Source organism: Nanorana parkeri, unplaced genomic scaffold (genome assembly GCF_000935625.1).
Source record: "Nanorana parkeri isolate BGI_ZX_2015 unplaced genomic scaffold, ASM93562v1 scaffold314, whole genome shotgun sequence".
Classification (NCBI taxonomy): domain Eukaryota; kingdom Metazoa; phylum Chordata; class Amphibia; order Anura; family Dicroglossidae; genus Nanorana; species Nanorana parkeri.
The window spans coordinates 707,744-723,379 of record NW_017306582.1 but is presented as its reverse complement, the minus strand read 5'-3'; the positions used below and the strand labels follow the sequence as shown (position 1 = coordinate 723,379).

General features: G+C 46.4%; 1 protein-coding gene across 1 annotated transcript in view; it reads right to left on the bottom strand.

Annotated features, from left to right (window-relative positions):
- CCDC51 (coiled-coil domain containing 51) overlaps window positions 1-4,170 on the bottom strand; it is an 8,653-nt gene extending 4,483 nt beyond the window's left edge. Inside the window, exons 1-2 of the mRNA XM_018557978.1 lie at window positions 3,831-4,170; window positions 2,844-3,008 (exon numbers count right to left, since the gene is read on the bottom strand). Of these exons, the coding sequence (XP_018413480.1) occupies window positions 2,844-3,008; window positions 3,831-4,142 (477 nt within the window). The 5' untranslated portion in view covers window positions 4,143-4,170. The remainder of the gene's footprint in view (window positions 1-2,843; window positions 3,009-3,830) is intronic.
- Window positions 4,171-15,636: the final 11,466 nt, after the last annotated feature.

Genomic DNA, 15,636 nt, shown 5'->3' with positions numbered 1-15,636 from the left:
CTCACCCAGACCAAACACAATCCTCTGTACTGTCACCCAGCCACCCTGCACTCTCACCCAGCCACCCCCTCCAACTACCCTGCACTCTCACCCAGCCAAACACAACCCCCTGTACTATCACCCAGCTACACCCTCCAACCACCCTGCACTCTCACCCAGCCACCCCCTCCAACCACCCTGCACTCTCACCCAGCCAAACACAACCCCCTGTACTGTACTGAACTCCATTTTGCAACTTTAGCATGTGTTTGATGAACTGTACATATCTTTACAACTACTTGGGGGCCGATTTAGAAATCTTCCACCCAGCTATATGCTGGGCGAATGCTGTTCGTACAATTTTCCCCCCACTGGATGGAGCCGAGGAGCATAGGTGATTGCTTGTATTCACCCAGTGTGCAAGATTTATAAATCCTGATCGCTTGAATGGAAAGCTTCCGACTGGCCATTTAATTACAACGGCCGGCCGGGAAGCTGCTCATCCAGGTCCGACGTCCTCTCGTCACAGACGAGAGGACGGGCGGATTTTTCAAGCCCTGTGTGGATATATATATATTGCATTAATGATGAGAGTGCGGCATTCATTTATCATTTTATATCTGCCTGGAGTTCAGCTTTAAATGAACTAATCCTTTCCATAGACCAATGTTGCCCCATCAAAATCACTTCTCAGCATATAACACATCACAGATCAGAGGTATCATTGGCATGGGACTGCATCTAAGTGGTTAACGTGTGCCTGCAGCTCGTCCCATTAGGATCTGATTAATAACTTTCCAGCTGGGAACACAGAACACATGTTGGACATGAGACCGCTGATCAGATTAGCTATGGCCTGGATGGAATAAATGTGATTAATAGACGACGTATCCGAGACTGACTCACCGCCTTTCCTTCAGAGAGACCTCCGAGAGAAGGAAAACGTCACAAGAAGATCTGTATCTCCCCAGATAATCCAAAATCAGTTTTACAAACCGTTCTGTCTAATTTTACATGGACCCCCAGGGCCCCCCCCAGGCTTGCCCTTCTCTTCCCTTCAAACAATGAAAAGCAAAATAGTTCACGAATTAAGATTGGTAATAACTGATGTGTCGGGGGATTTGGTGGAACACACGGGCTGCTGGGGAAATCTCTCATGCTATTATTTACTTATACGACGAGAGCTCCCCTTACAGATACACAAAAAGAAAAATGGATCATTCATGGAACATATGAAGTAGACTTTAGTAACTTTACTAGTCTACATGAATAAAATAGGGACATGTCACATTATACAGCAACAAGAAGAGGTGATGTCATTGGTCTGCTGCAGGCAGGAAGAAGCATTTCCTCAGTCTCCTCTTCTCCAGTGATATTTCAATAAAGGAGAACTATGGGGTCAGTGTTTTTCCCCATAGTTCTCCTTAGGGTAACGGGAGGACACAAACTAGCGTCCTCCCGTTACCCTAAGCTCAGTATACCGCAAGCTGACAGGATCGAGAGGTGAGGGAACCCGGTATGTGTTCGCTCACCTCCCGATCTACTGAGCCGACCTGTGACAGTCTCATTGTCACAGGTCGGCTAGAACTATGAGGTGAGTGAAAAGCACTCATCTCATAGTTCTCCTTTAAAGTAGAACTAAACTCTCCTTTGTTTTTGCATAGAATTACTGCTAGCAAGCAGTACCAAAGTTACCAAAAACTTACCTGTGTCTCCGCAGCCCGCTCCCATCTGAAGCTTTCCGAGCAGCCGTGCAGAGTGATGGGGCGGGCGCATGCGCAGTAGAGATTTTCGGCGGAGAAGAGACAAAGTGGAGATGAATACACGCAGCCGGGAGCGTGCACATCGGAGAGACACTGTGGGACCCGAGGAGTCTGCGCTGGATCAGAGACCGGCACCAGCGTTGGAGGGACTCACCAATACAAGGAAGATGATTGGATCAAGAGGAATTATTTAAGGTAAGTCCTTAAAGCAGCAGGGAGGGGCGGATTTGTGACTGCAATGTCACTTTATGTTCTATAGGTTCCATGGGCTGTACCACATAACACTGCGGTGCGCTAAATAAACAACAACAACAACAACAACAAAAAGTACTGCATGCCGTCATTTTTCAGCGCACACTACCAAAAAGCAACACAGTGGTATGAACTGAGCGCATAAGGGACAAGGCAATGCGGCTACGCTGGAAAAATCACCCAGCACAGCCCCAAGGCATTGGGTGTGAATGGGCCGTTAGGGGCGCACAACATAAATTCTGGCTTTTTTCTGTACCTGAGACACACAACTGGTGCATACAGCCTGGGCTCTGCGTTTGGGGGCCTGTATACCACATGTGGGTTTAGGACAGTACTGCCATATACCCACATACAGCCATTCATATCCATGAGCGTCTATATACACCAGTTGTGTATCCCGGGCACAGGAACAAAGTCCACATTTACACTGTACACCCCAAAATGTGCATGGGGCCTTTTACTTACTTTAAGCTGTGGTCAGGTGACGCTCCAGTCCCAAATCTTCTCTCCCTTTCTGTGTGCAGGAGGTGGGATCCTTCTTCAAGTGTTCACATTACTTCCTGCATGACGTGGACACTTCCTATTGACTATTCAGCAGCGGGTTCCTCTCTGAGGAGTGACGTCAGTGGAAGGGGACCAGCCGGCTTGGGCACATTTGCAGCGCTGGATTAGTGGTCCCCCGCACCCCAAGGGGCAGACTAAGTCGAGTATATCTTACTTCACAAGGTAACAAATACACAACCTGTTTTTTCACCCTTATTGAGGTTTTAAAATAATTCAAATACACTTTGGCTCCAATCCTGGGGGGTCACTGAGCACCCAAGGGGGCATCCCAGTGCTATGCTGTACCTGTAGTAGTTTATGCTCCAGAGTGGCCAGCTCCAAGTACTGCACATCATCCCGAGACACTCGGTCCAGCCGATCCCGTACTTCCTTCAGCTTAACCTGCTGGCCTTCCACACTCTCGCGGGCCTCTCGCACTATCCCACGGGCCACCATGAAGTCTTTCTCTGCCTGAGGATAGAATATGTGACACAGGATATTGTACGAATAAACAAAAAAATGTTTTTCAAATTTGTGTCTATTTTTGATTAATACTGCTGGGAAGAGGGGACAGAGAGAGCTGAGATTGTGAGTCACTGCTGGGAGGGGGGAGCATTAGGAGAGATGCTGCCAAGTCACTGCTGTGAGGGGAAGGCAGAGTGAGCTGAGCTGTTGATTCACAGTAGGTAGGGCAGAGCAGGAGGAGCTGAGCTGCTGAATCACCGGTGAGGGGGGAGCCGAGGTGGCACTGCTGAAAGGGGGTGTAGAGTGAGCTGAGCTGTTGATTCACAGCAGGGAGGGTGGAGCAGGGGAATTTGAGCTGCCCAATCACCTGTGCAGGGGGAGCTCAGGATCCACTACTGCGAAGGGGAAGCAGAATGGGTTGTTGAGTCAAGACAGGAAGCTTACACAAGGTTTGGACCTCCTGGCTCTGACGCAGGAATAGAACAGATGGGGAGTGAATATAGGTGGGTTGGGGTGCTAGTCGTGCAAGAGACTCCATCACTTTGCCCCAGGTGAACAAAACGACAGCAGAGAAGGGAATTTATCAAAGCTGGAGCAGACAGAATCTGGTGCAGTTGCCCATGGCAACCAATCAGCTTCTCTCTTTCTCATTCATTTTTTCATTTCAAATCATAGGGGAACAAACTAAAGACAGAAGCTGATTGGCTGCCATGGGCAACTGCTCCAGATTCTGATCAATTCCCCTCAGAGTGTTTTGAAGCACAGTGACCCGACTGGCTGGCTCTCCTTTTGGAGTGAGATCATCAATGATGCAATAAAGGAATTCACCTGTGCTACTTTTCCCTGAGCTTCCCGAACTTCCACAACTCCCACAAACTCTTCATATCGGTCCCACCAGTTTTTGGCCGTGGTGGAAACCGCCTGCATGGTGTTTCTGCCCATCATGTTCCCCGCGTCCTTCCATCGCTGCAAGGGTCTCACTCCCCGATCCTCCACAGGGAGGTTGGTGTCGGGAGGTTTAGATGCAGAAGCACAAAAAGTCCTAATGCGGAGATGGGGAACGCTACTTGTTAGAAGAAGGGAATGCAGAGAAGGTCTCGTAGAGATAATTACACCCCGGGGGACACAGAGGTGCTTCATCCTGAGAGTCTATGGAATTATACAACACCTGCAAGTAAAACAGAGGCAAGTTATTGTCTTTCTCTTCATAGATTTATAGTTTCACTATAACTTAAAAAATCAAAAATGACATAATATAATATAATAATATATATTGCAGTCTGCCACTGACATGAACACGGCCATCTTTGTTTTTCTAAGTAGAGCAGTGTTGTCACCTGGTGGACAAGGTCGTTTTTGGACGGACTTTAAAGAGACCCTGTTGACTTTTGCAGACCATTCATTTCAACAAAAATCTTCCCATAAGAGTAGATGTGCACTCATTGTAATTACCTGTAAAACATTCCCTTGTGTGTACATCCAAATGCCCTGAGGCTGCCTCTGGGCGCCGCCATCTTGGATGTGATGTCAAGCAGCCTCAGAGCTGTCACTCAAGTGACACTCTATTGTATTCCCCTTCGCTCCTCCTAGGGTTGCCACCTGTCCCGGATTCACCTGGACAGTCCGGGTTTTGAGTCCCGTATGTGCTGTGTCTGGGTTTCAGCTGGCCTGAAACCCGGACACAGCACATACAGGACTCGAAACCCGGACTGTCCAGGTGAATTTGGACAGGGGGCAACCCTAGCTCCTCCCCTGGCAGCTACAAAAAGTTATGTAGGGAGGCAAAGGGTAGGGGGGGAAGGAGGTGGGCCAACACAGAAAGTAATGTCACTCCCAAAAGAGAGGACGGCCATGATGTGCAAGGACGGAGGGGGGTAAACTAGGGAAGCGACTCTTCCCAGAGGTATTCTGATTCTGTCTGCTCCAGTTTTAATAAATTCCCTCCAGTATGTTTCACTAACGTGGGCCTTTAATTTAACCCTTTGACTGCCACGGACCTGGCCTACACATCCTAGCAATCGAAGGACTGAAACAAGTTCATGGCTGAAGTAGCTCCCCCAATCCTCTGGGGAGCCTAGAACCATAAAAACAGAAGATTAGCAATGGGAAAGTCCTGTGTGGTGTGAACCAGGAAATGCTGAGCTCTGAGCACATCCAGGTTCAGCGCTGTCAGAACGGGGTGGATTGAGGTTACCTGGTCCCTGATATACTTAGGCTCATTGTAGGGGAATCATTAGAGGTAGGGATGCCCCTGCACATTACTCGCTATGAACTGTAGGACCACGGTATTGGTCCCGGGTTTGACTGTGACATGTGATATCTTACCTGGGCACTCAGATGTTCCCCGCGGGGAGTAATTCCTTTTCGTTTATACTTCTGCTTTTATCATTTGTTTTATGGATGTTATCTATGCAAGCATGTCTATTGTGATCTGTAATGTGAATTGAAACGCTCAAATAAAAACAGATTGTACCAGAGGTAGGGATGTACCGATAGCGTTTTTTCAATATCAAGTACCAACATTTTGCTTTCAGTACTCGACGATACTGAGAACCGATACCAGTGCCTTCGCTGGCATGGAGTCGGCTTCCCGGGCAATCAGGAAGCCGGGCGGCAGGTAATGACATGCCACCCGGCTTCCTGATTTCCCGGGAAGCTGGATCTATTGTGATTGGCAGGGGAAACCGGCTACCTAGCTAATCAGCATGGAACCGGCTTCCCGACCAATCAGTAAAGGTGGTCAGCGAGTAATGACCCGCCTCCCAGGTTCCTGATTGGCCTAGAAGCCAGATCGATGTTCCCAGCCAATCAGTAAGGAGCCAGCTGGTCATTACTCACCGCCCAGCTTCCTGATAGCCTGGGAAGTCAGCTCCATGTTCCCCTACAGCATTGCTGGTCAGTGGAAATCTTCTTTTGACTGGAAGTTCCGGTATCGGGGAAGGTATCAGACCATTTGGGCAAGTACGAGTACTCGCCCAAATACTCGGTATCGGCACAATACTATTATCGGTGAATCCTTATTTGTTGGGTTATCAAAATCACCACGGTCCTTTGCACATTCTGGACCTCTTGACAGTAGAGTGCTGGAGTACAGCACAAATGGCGAGTTTTGTGGCTATGGCGGTTGTTCTATCCTCTATCTTACACAGAATCGGGAAGAGAACTCTGACCCATGTAGAGGCCAGAAGTTTGGAACAACTGTTTGGATGACTGTTAGTGATGTGCGGGGGCTTGGTGAGAACAGAGTACACCAAGCCCCTGCAAATCCTTCACTGACATACCTCTATCCCGACCCAATCAGCTGCTGCAGGGGCCCCTCATTGTGAAATGTAGCCGAGGGGTGAGGAATGCCCCAGCCACAGCTGATTGGGCCAGGATGTCACTTCAAGCACCCATTATTTTTTTTAAGGGTCAAGTACTGTGAGGGGTGCAGCTTCTATTTTGATTTTAATGAGTCACACAAATAAAAACATGATAATAAGGTAAAAAGACATGGTGGGGAAAAAAGAAGGTGCCCTTTAAAGTTTATAGCTAAATAACAAAATTTCATGTTTTCCTGTACATGATATAACACACTGCTCTGTTACCTGACCATCAGAAATTGTCCCTGGGTCATTCTTCAGTCATGTAAGCCCGTCCACAGTTCACTTCATCCGAATGACAGAAGGGTTACACTGCACTCTCCAGACTTCCTACTATTATTGGGTGTACAAAGATGGCGGCGCCCATACTTCCTGTACCCAGAGATCGCAAATTAAAAAAATGCAGGCATGGTAGCACTGTAACCTTTTTCTGCAGCATTCTGCGTATAAAATTTGCCAAACACATCCTTCCTTCAGAGAAAGACATTAAGCTGAGGAACCAAAAGGGCCAAGTCAATGTGCAGCCTCTCAATTGGTGTACCAATATGGCTACGCTCGGCTTCCACTATCTCAAAGTACTGGTGTAGCAATATGACCGCGCCCCTGCATCCGCTGCAATCAACCCATTGGTATACCAATATGGCGGCGATCCTGCATCCGGGGGCTTCAGCCAATCCCAATGTATGGGCGTAGATATATGACCGACCGTGAGGTGCCTTTTTTTTTTTGTAATCCCCACGCAAACGCCACTTATTAATTTAATATATTCATTGTCGGAATAGGTGACGCTTTACATTGAGTGTAATCGCATTTTGAAGCTTGAAGGCGGAAGCCCGAAATTGGTTCAGGCATTTACGTGGACGCATATTTCCGGTGCAGAAAAGGGTCCTCGCTTAGCCGAGCGGAAAAGATGTCTGGAAGAGAAGGTGTGTAATTTAACTGGGGGTAGCGGGATCCGGTGTCATCCTGTATCTGCGGGGTGATCAAAGGGGTGTGGGGTGTTTTTTCTGGTAGGGCAGCGGTGACACCATTGTGTATTGGGGCTGCATCCAGCTACTAGGGTACTACAATTGCCAGAGGCTGGGCTGGAATGTGCAGTTGACAATAGATGGCATTGGCGCATGCAAATGAAATCCTCCTACAGCCTCTGTAGTAGTATGCATGCGCTAACGCTGACCATAGAGACCGCTGACCTGTCAATCTCTCCTTTGTACTCTCTATGGCCAAAGACAGCTTGGAGGATATAAACCAGGGGTAGGGAACCAGGGCACTCCAGCTGATGTGAAATTACAAATCCTAAATCCCATGAGGCACTGCAAGACTCTGACAGCCACAGGCATGACTCCCAGAGACAGGAGCATGATGGAATTTGTAGTCTCGGGACACCAGGAATGCCCAGGTTGCCTGCCCCTGATATAAACACGGCCTGACCCCCGGTGTAAAGCTGCAGATTATAAAGTTGCAATGCCAATTAAAGAACCTTTTTATGTTTTTGTCTTGCAGGTGGTAAGAAGAAGCCCTTAAAGCAGCCTAAGAAATCTTCCAAGGATGTTGATGAGGTACTGACCCGTTTGTCTCATCGTTGGTGTACAGACCTCCTCGGGCCCAGCTACAACTTTCATGCAAGGTGTTGGGTTATCTACCTCCGGGCCGGCGGAAGTGTTGTATATTACATCACTTCCGCATTCTTGTGTCACTCTCCAGCTTCAGAAGCTGATGGAGCAGATCTGTGCTTCATCAGCTTCTTTTGGGGGAATCCTAGGTGACATTAGGGGTCTTGGAGACCCCTGATGTCTCCATGACTGCGTTCGCGCTTTCCCCTGTAAAAAAATAAATAAAAAAAAGAGGACCTGTCGCATATTTTGCTATCGCATAGGGGGGTTTTATTAGCCTCCGTATGTGATAGCAATAAAGTTTAGTGGGAAAAAAATTTAAGTCCCCCCAAAATTTAAAGTTGCACATAAAAAAAGAATTTACAAAAAAAACATTTTTTAAAGTCCCCACCCATACATACACGCATGCAAACATGCATCGGGGGGCGCATACGTGCAAAAACGACGATTACGCCGCACATGTTGCATATCGCCGCGAACGTCGCAGTGAGAGCAATAAGTCTAGGGCCATCAATCACTGATGACACTAAACTGATGAGCGGTAAAAGCTTTTAAAGCGTCGCTTATGGCCAATTTTGGGTATGGTAGTTTTCTGCGATTTCAGTCAAAGTACCGCAGCGCTGAATGCTGAAAAATGGCCTGGATGGGAAGGGGGTCTAAACACCTGGTCTTCAAGCAGTTAAAGGGGGGTTAACCTTTGTGGGGCTAGCCCGGCAGTGAAAGGGTTAAAGGAGTCCAGACTGCTCACTAACCTCCTTATGCGGCAGCGTGGTGGGTGGGCCTTAATGCCCAGCTTCCGCCGATGTGTTTTTTTCTGGGTCACGCTCAATTGGCACTCTGACTGAGGTGTATTATTTTATTCAGCTTTGCGGTGGAGGTGACCCCAGCACTGCGAGGGTTAAATGCTTGTTTTTTTTGCCTAGGGTCACAAATAACAGCTGCTCTAGGGTCTGTGTTGATGGGCATTTGACATGGGATGCACTGACACCGGTATTGGTGCTGATACTGGACGTTTTGTTGAGTACTCCTGTAAGGGCCCGATACTAAATACCGGAGCTTTACATTTTTTAACTGAACCGGCTGCCTGAGGTTGCTGGGAACCTCGGCAGCCTTCCTGTGAGCCGCAGCGCCAAAGAAGCAAAATGTCGTCACCAGCACACTGCAGAAAACTGGTCAAGTGAACATCTTTTATTGACGCATATTGGCACATTGATGGCAACGTTTCCAGCGTCGGCCGCACACCTCCTTCCCGGGGAACTCCGACGCCCGCACCCGAGACCCTCCGTATCTCTCCTGAGACCCCACACCGCTCTCCTGAGACTCTGGGGACATCAGACCGCCACCCCGGAGCAACACAGTCATAATATTCTGCATTGCTGTATAATGCTGAGATTTGTAGTCCTCTATAGCTGGTGGTATTCTGCATTACTGTAGAGCTGGTAATGATTCTCATCATCGATTAGTTGCCGCTGTTCTCCTCCCCGCTGGTGCTGGCTGCAGCGCTCTGTGTCCTCCCTTCAAATCCCCGCTGCTCTCCCCGGCTGCGTCGGCAGAGGCAGCGGGGATACGGATTGCTGCAGCCGGCAGAGAAGAGGCACTGAAAACATTCCCCCGCTCAGGCAGTGGGCGGGTGCAAAAGCCAGACTGCTATTGCAATTTGAAATATCCAATAGCAGGCTTGCTATGGCTCCCAGCAATAAAGTAAACTAAAATTAAAAAGGCAAAACATTTTTTTTTCTAAGTTTAATAAATACAAATTTAAAAATAGAAAAAACATTTTATTGGTGTCATTTTCACCACTTGCTGTCAGGTGCATTTTCTTACATTTGCACACATGATAAAATATAAATTTTTGGCTAGAAAACCGCTTCAGACCCCCAAACAATGATATATGTTCTGGAAGCAGAGGCCCTGTAGTATAAAAAAATGCTAGTTGCGATTTTTTTCAGTCGCACAGTTTTTGCACAAATGTTTATCAAACCGGTATTTTTAGGGGGAAAAAAATTTAAATAAAAATGTAGTGCGCAGAAACATAATATTATACCCAATTTTTTGGTGAAATATAAAAAACGGGGTCACGCCGTGTAAATAGATACCAAACATGTCAAGCCTTAAAATTGTGTTCGCCGGTGAAGCCGCAAAAAAAGTCAATACCCCAAATTTCCCATAGGGAACGTTTTAAACGCTTTTACCGCTCTTCAGTTTAGTGCTAACAATGATCGACAGCGCTAGAATTATTACTCACACTGACGTTAGTGGCGACATGTAATATGTGTAGCGTAATTGTCCTTTTCGCACAACGGTACACCGACGCGTATTTGTGTGTGTATGTGGGGGGCGGGGGTCTTTATTTTTATTTTTTGCATTTTTTTCCCCCTTTGTCACTTTAATTTTTATTGCACCTCCCGTCCACAGTGTGATCGACCGCACTGGAACGTGCGGTACTGGAATGCCCCTGTATGTGTGTACCGTTTTTTATTCTGAAGTAAACTTTGTCTGTAACACTGCATTCGTTTATTTTAAATAAATGACGGCATTCATTTTTTTTTATTTGATCCGATTAACCGGTTAATCAAAGTTAATAATCGGCTAACTAATCGATTTATGAAAATAATCGTTCGCTGCAGCCCTACATTACTGTATAATGCTGGGATTTGTAGTCCCCTATAGCTGGTGGTATTCTGCATTGCTGTATAATGTATTGCTGGGATTTGTAGTCCTCTATAGCTGGTGGTATTCTGCATTGCTGTATAAGGTATTGCTGAGATTTGTGGTCAGGCATTAATAGAAGAACTAAAGAAGGGCTTTGGTGCAGAGTCCTCTTGAATAGTTGCAGGCAACCTTGTCGCTCCAGCTGTGGTGACACTACAAATTCCATTCTGCCTCTGGGAGTCGTGGCTGTCAGTCTTGCAATGCCTCATGGGACTTGTAGTTTTACAACAGCTGGAGTGCTGAGGTTGCCTACCCCTGCTTTAGCATTTCATCTGAGGCAGAGAAAGGTATTTACACATGACTGTATGGACCTTATTTTCATTTTTAATGCTCATGGGACTTGTTCTTTCTACTTTCATAGGAAGATGTCGCCTATAAGCAGAAACAGAAGGAAGAGCAGAAAAAGCTGGATGAGTTGAAGAGTAAGGCTTCCCAGAAGGGGCCGCTGTGTAAGTCCTCCAATGTTCACAGGGGAATATCTCTTGTCTGGTCAGGCCAAGGATGGGCAGAGGTGCACACCCCCGGGACACTTTAATAGAGCCTCTCTCTTTTTGCTGTGGGATGATGTGTCTAATGGGCAGTACAACAAAAGGGCGAGATGTATTTGGGAACAAAAATCGAGAGATCCTGCCTCTCGGTCCCTAAGACACAAGACAGTAGTAGGTGGTGGTGACCCCACAACATTCTACCTACAATTGAAATATCCATTCCTTTAAATGAAAGGGGGAAGAAACAAAAACACAGGACTCTATAGCAAGTGGGATGAGACCCATTAGATCAGTGGTTCTCCACCTGTGTAACCTCAGGACCCACATTTGTCCTTAGTCATTAAGTCGCACCTCAACGGAACGCGCGCCATTGTGGTACCACGCATTCCAGTGCTGGGGATCGAACTGCGGGCGGGAGGTGCGTTTGGGGTGACATTCAAATAAAAGCGCACTTCCTGTACCAGAACGGTAGGTGCGATTGCATGGTGAAGTGATCACACGGTACTGGTGTGAACGGGTGCTTAAACATTGATAGACACGTACAACCACAGACATCTCACAGACATCTCACAGACATTCTCTCACATATACAAAACGCCAAATTTTTATATATAGATATCTATATATATATCTATATATAATTTTTTTTTTTTTTTAGGTCCACCCAGTCTCCCTACCTTATGACAAATGGAGTGGCTCCCCAGCCTGGGGTCCAGTGTGGGTTGCTGTGCTGTGACGGAGCTCCATCCATATGTGCATTGATTGCTCTGTAGAGGTGGCGGGAGTCTAAATGCAATTCCACTCCCGCCCAGGCTCCTCTGCGGGGCACGTGAGGGAGCTGTAAGCAGTGCTTGTATGGATGACGCTCCTTCACGGCCATACCCCCAGCCCACCCCACCTCAAGCTGAGACTTGGTGCCGGGCAGCATAGTTCTTGTACTGAGCAGCCATTCAAAATGACAGCACTGCGATAGGGGAAGGAGCCTCTCGCCTAGCGCAGTGGAAGGCATGTGGTGACCCACTAAACACTGGTGTTGCAACCCACTTTTGGGTCACGGGCCACCGGTTGAGAGCCACAGCATTAGAGTACTATCTACAGCATTTTGCAGGGAGGACCTTGTGAGATACGCAGTGCAGTGTAAACACTGCATGGGGGGAATTTATCAGAACTGGAGCAAAGAAAATCTGCAGCAGCTGTGCATGGTAACCAATCAGCTTCTATCTTTCATTTCTCAAAGCTCAACTGAGCAAACTGAAGAGAGACGCTGATTGGTTGCTCGGTTGCCATGAGCAACTGCCCTAGTTTTTATAAATTCCCACTTGGTGTCTGCTTTAAAGTGACCCTCAGTACAGGGTCACTAGTGTACAAAAGCATGCCTGCTTAATGTAAAGAGAATATACTCGCCTTTCTGGCCGTCCGTGTCTTAAAGTGACATTAAACCCTCAGATTTTTTAACATAAACCAATAGTGTAATGTGTGCCTTACTGTAATCCATGGTAGTTTCCCTTCTCTTTGCTGTTCTTCCTTTTAAATCCGTATCTGTTCTCATGCTGGGGGAGAACTTCTGTTTTGCAGCACACTGCCTTGTCTCGGGAATGGATACATGGTGTCTGTATGTAGGTTCACAACCTGAGCCAGCACTACAGGAAGAGGCCCTGAGCTGCAAAGGGAAGTTCTCCCCCAGCATGAGAAGACATGAGGATTTAAAAGGAAGAGCAGCAAAGAGAAGGGAAACAACCATGGATTACAGTAAGGCGCACATTACACTATTGTTTTATGTTAAAAAATCTGAGGGTTTAATGTCACTTTAAATCACTGCTGCTTCCCTGTTCCTTGGCCACTGTAATTGTACACTTCTGGTTATTTGTAATGTCTGCTTCCCAGCTGCACACTGGTTCTTCCCACCACCTCATACATCAATACAGAACGTACGAGCCGGCAGGAGGAACCAAATCATGCAGTTGGTAAGTATTCGGCTCATCTGAAGGTTTGACTACTGGGAGCAGCGAAGTGGCAGCGTTTCAAGTCACTGGCCACCGCTAAGGTAAGTGTATTTCATCTTCTTTTGGCAGGTTTTGCTTTTGTATACAAGTGCCCATGGGGGTAACATTAATGGACCCCAGAGAGTGAGGGTAGTTGTAGGGTGTCAGAAACCTATGTGCTGGACTTAAGCTGGGACATTGGCTGTCTGTCCAGTTTCTACTTGCTCAGTTCCATATCTTGAAGTAATCCTATTTTCTATCCGCTGTAACACCATTTATCTATAAGCTGGCTTACCCTAGAATCTCCTCCAGCCAATATGAATTTCCCTGTATGATGTGCTCGAGCTTGTAACGGCATTGTGTGGAATCTCAGTCTCCATGCAGGTATGCTTGCCAGGAAGAATATTAAGAGGAAATGAAACCTGTGGTTCTCTTTCAGCTGGCGGCGGGATAAAGAAATCGGGAAAGAAGTGAGCGGAGTGTTTGCGTGACTGTGTTCCGGTTGTGCAGTTGGAATTGCAAAGATGTTCCCTGAAGTGACAACTCGACGGATCTCTTGTATGTTTTGTGTACAGCGATAATACACAAGTGTTTGTTTTTTCCTTTCATTTTTTTGAATGCAGCGGCATCCGTGACTAAAGCAATGTTAATTATTCGTTATTCCCATTGTGTGTGTGTGTGTTTTCTGTCCAAACAAATAAATATGTAAAGTCATTCTATTTCATTTTGCCAGGGGTTTCATATAGAGAAAAACCCTTTATGTTTATCTGCCACATTCTTAGAGACAGGCACCTCGCGCATGCAAGGCAAGGTCACAGTGTCCCTGTAAAGGGCATCCCCTGACCCCCATATACTTATCGTTCCTGCACTCTCATGCAGCTCCCTGCCCCTCTGCAGCAGGTCAGCATATCCAACACTTTTGGGTATGGGGGAGCATGTGATGGTGCTTGGGGGTGTAGTAGCCATTCGCTAGTCTTGAGTGCTGGCAGTTAACAGGGCGAGTGATGTCAGTGGTTCTTGGGATTGCTAACAGAGTATTTCAGGTACTAGCTGTAGTAGATTAAGAAGCTGCAAGGGAGCACAGGTTGTGGGTAGGGCTGCAACAACTAATCGACATAATCGATTATAATCGATTATTGAAAAAGTTGTCAACTTTTTCAATAATCGATTAATCGGCTTCTGGTTAGTTGGCCCTGTTCATAATGTATTGCTGGGATTTGTATTCCTCTATAGCTGATGGTACATTGTGCTTTATATAGGAATAGGAATTACATAGGAATACAAATCCCAGCAATACATTATACACTGTATGTATAATGTATTGCTGGGATTTGTATTCCTCTATAGCTGATGGTACATTGTGCTTTATATAGGAATAGGAATTACATAGGAATACAAATCCCAGCAATACATTATACACTGTATGTATAATGTATTGCTGGGATTTGTTGTATTCCTATATAGCTGGTGATATTCTGCACTGCGCTGTATAGAGGACTACAAATCCCAGCAATAATACATTATACAGCGCAATGCAGAATACCACCAGCTATAATGTACTATTGCTGGGATTTGTTGTAGTCCTCTATAGCTGGTGATATTCTGCATTGCGCTGTATAATGTACTATTGCTGGGATTTGTATTCCTCTATAGTCGGTGCCATTCTGCATTCATTGCTGTATAATTTTACACTTTCCTTTTCACTATATTGCACACCACACTATTTTTTTTCACCGCTCCAAGCTTGCTCCTGTGATGGACTACAATCTCAATACAAACTAGTAGTCCATCACTGGAGCCATTTTTTATATTTTTTTTATTGTTTATCCGATTAACCGATTAATCGAACTTAATAATCGGCTAACTAATCGATTTTGAAAATAATCGTTAGCTGCAGCTCTAGTTGTGGGTATGTTTTTTGTTTTGTGACTGTCACTTTGCCCTGTATGGGAGATGACTGTGTCACTTTGGGCCCTCTGTTCAGACCTCTGTGATGCGACAAGACAGCTGCATTGAACGGTGCGCTTGTTAAAATTGCACTCAAATTCATGCACCATTTTTTAAAATTGCATCAGACTAATAGGTTACCATTTGATGCGGCGCGATGCAATGTGCATGTGATGGTTAGTTGTGTATGGGTGCCATTAAGCGTTAATGGCATCACAGAACACCACACATTGCAAAATGTGATCTCATGCAATGCAAGAAACTGTTTGGCATTGGACGCACTCCTGCACTGCAGAGGTCTAAATGAGGACTTGGTGTATGTTAGGCCAGGTCCATCCACCAACACTGAAGAGGGCTTTTCCCCTTGTTTGCTGTCTCTGTGATGTCCATGCACAAATTCAGTTGTCATTTGGACAAGGCAAATGCATTTTTAGTAGAGTGGGGGTAGTGTTACAACTTCCAACATTGTTTTTATCGCTCTGTCCCCATGGCACTTGAAGGGAAATCGCCTGATAGGGATACAGGCAGAA